The 6,323-nt window shown below is 41.8% G+C and overlaps 1 protein-coding gene across 1 annotated transcript in view; it reads left to right on the plus strand.

Annotated features, from left to right (window-relative positions):
- The window catches only part of Psmd1 (proteasome 26S subunit, non-ATPase 1), a 76,861-nt gene that overhangs the window by 48,213 nt on the left and 22,325 nt on the right, over positions 1-6,323 (plus strand). Inside the window, exon 17 of the mRNA XM_031368250.1 lies at positions 4,228-4,342. Coding sequence (XP_031224110.1) covers positions 4,228-4,342 — 115 coding nt within the window. The remainder of the gene's footprint in view (positions 1-4,227; positions 4,343-6,323) is intronic.

Below are 6,323 nucleotides of genomic sequence, written 5' to 3' on the forward strand. Positions count from 1 at the left end.
GCCTCGAACTCAGAAATCCACCTGCCTCTGCCTCCCAAGTGCTGAGATTAAAGGTGTGTGCCACCATCGTGCAGCTTTCCCATAGATTTTTAACACTGCTGAAACACTGACAAACCCACAAAGAAAAGTATATAATGTGTAGTAAAAATGTATTTCTGCCCTATTTCTGAAAAATAATGTATAAGTCTTACCAGTTATACTCTTGAGGTTTTCTCTAAACTGTAAAACTGGCTTAACATTAACGCTCTATCTAGCAGGGCAGTAATGTCGCACACCTGTTGACCCAGTGCTTGGGAGGCAGAGGCAGACAGATCTGTCTGAGTTCAAGGCCACTCTGGTCTACAGAGCCAGTCCTAACACTGAGAAACAAAACAAAACAAACAAAAAAAAGCCTCTAGTATGCTCAGTGTTCCCTTTTTAAAGGGTCTTCACAGGTCTCTCAGAGTTTAATTGCTTCTTTCTCAGATTTTAATTGCTTCTTTCTTTATGTAACTGATGGGATTTGTGTGTTTCTTACTAAACATCTTCTTACATATGCATAAGGCATTTCTAGCATGTTTCACATCCTCTTGCCCTTCCTGTCCTCCTCCTCGTCCCTGCCAGCCCTCTTCTACTTTCATGGTTGAATCTTTGCATCTGTGTCCCAGCAGGGTGTTTCATTAGGTTATTTACAGACCATGGACACAGTAGCAGTGACGGTAACACTGATGAAAATGGCTTTCCCTTCTCCATCAACCATTAGCTCAGGGTAATCCTCAAGATCTACTTATTTTCTTTCTTCTTTTTCTCCCTTCTTTCTTTTGGGTCATCATTCCTGTTTCATTTCTCATAGTACCTTTTGTTGATTGCATTTCCTAAAATTCATCTTAACTTTTTGTTACCATTTTATTTGGTTTTTGCATGCATGATGTGGAGAGGGATGTGCATGGCTCAGCACACTGTGTGGTCAGAAGACAGTTTACATGTGTGTCCCAAGGATCAAACTCAGAAGTCAGGCTTGGCAACAGGTTTCTATACCTGCTGAGTCATCTCACTGGCCCCTATTTCTTATACCTGATTATTTGTTGTAGAAGTTTCATAATATTCAGATTCAATTTCTCTCTCCCTGTTTATTTGTCTATTTCCAACATTGAGAGCTAAGGCTGGTGGTTTGCATAAGGTCTGATTGATTTCAAGATGTTGACTGATAATCATGTTGAGATCTCTTGATTCTTTGTAAATTGCAAAAATGGTTATGCAAATTTTTAAAAAGATTTATTTATTTATTTATTTTATGTATGTGAATGCACTGTAGCTGTCTTCAGACACATCAGAAGAGAGCATTGGACCCCATTACAGATTGTTGTGAGCCACCATGTGGCTGCTGGGAATTGAACTCAGGACCTTTAGAAGAACAATCAGTGCTCTTAATCGCTGAGCCATCTCTCTAGTCCCATGGTTATACAATTTTATCGTGACTTCATTTACTATTACTTTAAATCATAACATTCACATATGTGTTATACTGTGTAGAAGTGTTGCTTTCGGTGTGTTTTTGCATTGCAGTCTATGGTTAGATGCTCGTTGGTCCATCTAGAGCTATCTGCTGAAACACTGACAAACCCACAAAGAGCTTATGGCTTTATTGTGCTCCTCAAAAGGGATTAAATGCCTAAGCTAGTTTATTATATACTGTCTCTCCTTGTCCAAACACTTGTGTTTTCTAACGAATGGGTCAGAACTGGAATGTTATTAAACTAAAACTGACAGGATTTTTTTTTTCTTTTTAAGGCTTTTGCATTTCCAGCCCTCACTACCAATTTCTGCTTAACTGCAGTCAGCTGTAAGCCCTGTAACAGCTTCCTAGAGTTTGTGTTCCAAACAAAATTGTTTTTTCTAAGTCTCAGAAAATAATGCCATTTGAGAAACAAAACATATCAAATTGTTCTCTTTCGGATGTTTTCTGCTAAAGGTGATGGAAGGGTCAGCAAGGTTAAGGTGCAGTCTACACGCACATGAAAACGGAGCGGAAGCGAGGATCTGTACAATGACTATATTCTAATAGGAAGGAAGGAAACTGAAGGTTTGGGGACTTGGCTCAGGAATAGAATCAGGATAGCTTACTTATTCTTACTGCTTTCAAGTACCAACTCTAAAGCAGGTGAAGGGTTTTTTTTTCTTTTTTCTTTTTTGGTTTTTGGAGACAGGGTTTCTCTGTGTAGCCCTGGCTGTCCTGGAACTCAGACCAGGCTGGCCTAGATCTCAGAAATCCACCTGCCTCTGCCCCCCAAGTGCTGGGATTAAAGGCATGCGCCACCACCGCCCGGCACAGGTGAAGTTTTAAGATACAGTTTAGGTAAATTCTTTTCTGAGTCAGTTTTCCCTGCAGTAGCCCACCCTTGCTGCTACTGAGTAACAAGTAAAGTTCTGTGGGCCACTAGTTCTAAAGGTGAAATCTTACATATAGGTAGCTACTGAGCAAGTCCAGCTTGTTTAATAACTGTTTTGCAAAAGCCTTTGACTGCTACATTGTCTTTTAAAATAGAGATCCAACTACAGCAAGTTAGCATGCAACTTCCTGATTCTGACCCAAAGCCAATTGCTGGGTTTTCATCTAGACTTCATTGGTGTCTGCATACTGACACATCAGCTCTCTCTAGCAGGCACAAAAGGGAACAGAGAGCATTTTGTGGGTAAAATAATTAAGGTCCAGTACTATTCAGAGCTTGTCTTCCTGATGATAAATAACTACCCTAGAATGGAACTCAGATCTTTCTGACTCTAAGCCTATATTCCTTCTGTCTCAGTGAACTAAACACAAATAAATAAAGGTAAGTTGACAGAAACTAGTGAGAGGTGATCAGGGTCTGAAACAAGGCCATGAAAGCAGAAATAAGAGTTAAGGGTTCCCTTTGATTTACTGGCAGATGAGTTGTGGAATCTGAAGGAATGGAGAGAATAGAATTATGTAGATGAATGGTCACCTTGAGAGAAATGGTGGAAGAGAGGGAGCCCTCATTCAGTTTGTCAACTCGGGTGTCAGTGATGTCTTTGGTTAGAGACATCCAGCTGGCCTTTAGATTGTATTCCAGAGGGAGCTTGGATTGTCGGGGGCTCCAGGACCTTTCAGGAGCTGGTATTCCTGTGCATTGTGCTGAGCCTCTGATTTGGCACATACCTCGTGATGATTATAAACTTGTAACTCTACCACAGAAATATCATGAGATTTATACCTTCAAATGTTCTTTTGTTATGACCCTGCCAAGAACGTTCTGCCTGTGTACATGTATTACTAGTTTTTCTTGAAGGGGAAAGATTACATATTCTGAAAGCCTCTTGATCTATTAATATGTTATAATATAGTAGTTGTAGAAAATACTCAGTAAAGACATAGAAGCCAGAATGTTGAAACAAGGAAGTTCACATGTACAATTTATGATTAGATGATGTCAGTGACTTGTATGAGTGCCCTTGCTGAGTTCTTGCTCTGTGGAAGGTTTGTACAAATAGTAACATTGGCAAGATGACTGTCGGCTGTAAACAAAGAACTTTTCATTAAAATAAAATAATGTGAATTTTGTTACTTATTTTGGTGTGTAGTCCTCATCTCCAGTTCTTCATGTAGCTCCGGCTAGCCTGAAACTGGAAATGTAGACCATGCTGGCCTCAGACTCACAGGTATCCTCTGCATCCAGAGTGCTGGAATTCGAGGAGTTGTCTTTTGTGCTGTCCTAGAAATATCTAAAAGGCTGTAAATGCCTTGTCTTCTGTAACAAAATACATAGTGCCCGGAAAGTAGGAAAGTGCATCCAGAGGAATGTGCCCCATATGACTGATGAGTCTCCACTTCGAGGGCGCTAGGAAATGACCAGCATGCAGTGAACTTGCTTGAGAAGTCCCTGTTCTCTGTGTGTTTTCTAAATGTAGAAAATAGATTTCTACTATCAATAGAACTCTGGGGGAGATTGCCACTCGTGTCTCCCGGTGGCTTTGACTTTCCTGTGTAGTACAGGCTGTGCTCAAGTGATGACCTTCCTGTATCTGTTTCACTAGTGTTGGGGGTTATAGGTCGGTGTTAATGCATCTCTTGGTGGGAGACTTTTAGTTCTACAACTTATTTGTTAAGTATTATGTTGTTTCCTATCTCTCAGAAACAGCAAATAAAAACTTGTTTAAAATTCCTTCTTTCTGGTTTATAACATGTTACCCATAACACTCCCTTATTTTTCTTTATTTCCTTGTCCTCAGGACGCCCGAGCAGTGTCCAAGTGTGGTTTCTTTGTTGTCAGAGAGTTATAACCCTCACGTGCGCTATGGAGCTGCGATGGCCCTGGGAATCTGCTGTGCTGGTACAGGAAACAAGGTACAGCCAACCAGTGGGGTCACTTCGCTCCTGACACTAGGCTTTTCCGTTGCAGAAAAGTGTGTGAAACAACTGAAAATACAGGTGCAGTGTGATTCCTAAGACCCAGCTTGATGTTCAGGACTTCACAGCGCTCCCCCACTTTCCAGTGCTGCAGTGTCTAAAGATTCCTGCGAACAAACTGATATACACGGCTAACCGTTGTGAACTGCTCTGTCATTACATGGTTATTCTCACTATTTAATTTGACTAAAGACATGGAGATCACTGCCTAAAGCCACCCAAAATCAACTCATTTTTCCTTTATTATTTTTAGTTATATGTATGTGTTTGTGCCTGTTTGTGGATATGTTTGCCTGTGGAAGCCATAGGTGTCAGATCTGTCAGAAGCTGTAGTTACAGATGGTTGTGTCCATACCCTTAACCATTGAGCTCCCTAGCCCTAAAAATGTTACAGCAATGGGTGTGTGTTTTCTCTCCTTCCATTAGCAGATTGTGGGAATCAAAATCAGGTCATCAGGCAACAAAGCTTTTACCCACTGGACCCTGATGTAACATAGAGTCTTGATTGACAGCGTTGATACAGCCTTGAATAGCACACATGCACACATCTTGGGTCCCCTTGGATGGACCTCTCTTTTAACTTAACGAATGCATATGTCTTTATGCTAGAAGAGAACATTGCTCCCCTGCTAGAGTCTTATATTTTATTATACAGAAAGGGATTGAACAACTTTTAAAAGTTTGGGTTTTGGGGGGTTTTTGGGGGGGTTTTTTTTTGGGGGGGGGTGTTTCAAGACAGGCTTTCTCTGTATAGCCCTGGCTGTCCTGGAACTCACTGTGTAGACCAGGCTGGCCTCGAACTCAGAAATTCGCCTGCCTCTGCCTCCCAAGTGCTGGGCTTAAAGGCGTGTACCACCACCACCACCACCGGCAAGATTTTTTATTTTATATGTTTTGCCTACATGTAAGTCTGTGTACCACCCATATGCAGGACTTACAGGGCCAGAAAGGGGCATTGGGTTTTTTGGAGCTGGAGTTAGAGTTCAATTGTTAGCTGTGTGGTGGTGCTAGAATTGAATCCCATCTAGTGTACTTAACCACCAACCATCCCTCCGGCCCCAAACTTCCTTATCTCATTGATTAGTTCTAGAAACTTAAACTTTAATTTGCTTGACATTTCCTCTAATAAATATTTGATACAACACCCACCCCCCCTGCCCAGCACATCCAACATACATCATTGATACTCACGTTGCAAACACAGACATATCATTTAATGAAGGAAAAAAAAAGGCTCTGAATTTCCTTTGGGCCAGCAAGATAGCTCAACAGGTCAAGGTACTTGCTACCAAGCCTGGCAGCCTGAGTTCAACCTCTCTGACCCTCATGGTAGAAACAGGACTAGTCCCCACAGGTCGCGCTCCCTGTGCGCACTGTGGCTGTCATGCCCACACAAGCTCTGGTGCATACATCCACACATACCCATACATTAATAAATTAGTCTTTTTAAAGAATTTTCAGAGCTACTTCATTCTCTCCTGGTATTTTATCCCAGACTGGCCTGGCCTGCTTTCCCAGTCTCTCCTTCTCTGCCCGCCTCTCTAGGCAGAGTCCTGCCGTGTTGCTCCGGCTGCCCTTGAACTCAGAATCTTCCCACCTCAGCTTCTCAGCTTCATATGTAAACATCTGTGAAGCCAGCTGTGGTAGCATTCGGGAGGTAGAGGCAGGTAGATCTTCATGAATTCGAACCCAAGTTCCAGGCCAGCAAGGGCTACAGAGGGAGACCCTGTCTCAAAAAAAGAGGAGGAAGAGGAAGAAGCAACATGTATCAGAGGTCGAAAAGATGGCTGCATAGTTTAAGAATACATACTAACTACTCTTGGAGTGAACCATAATTTGGTTCCCAGCACCCACACCAAGTAGCTCAGAGTCACCTTTTTTTTCCTGTTGTTTTTTTTTTTTTTTTTTTTTTTTTTTT

The sequence above is a fragment of the Mastomys coucha genome, unplaced genomic scaffold, assembly GCF_008632895.1.
Source record: "Mastomys coucha isolate ucsf_1 unplaced genomic scaffold, UCSF_Mcou_1 pScaffold14, whole genome shotgun sequence".
Classification (NCBI taxonomy): Eukaryota; Metazoa; Chordata; class Mammalia; order Rodentia; family Muridae; genus Mastomys; species Mastomys coucha.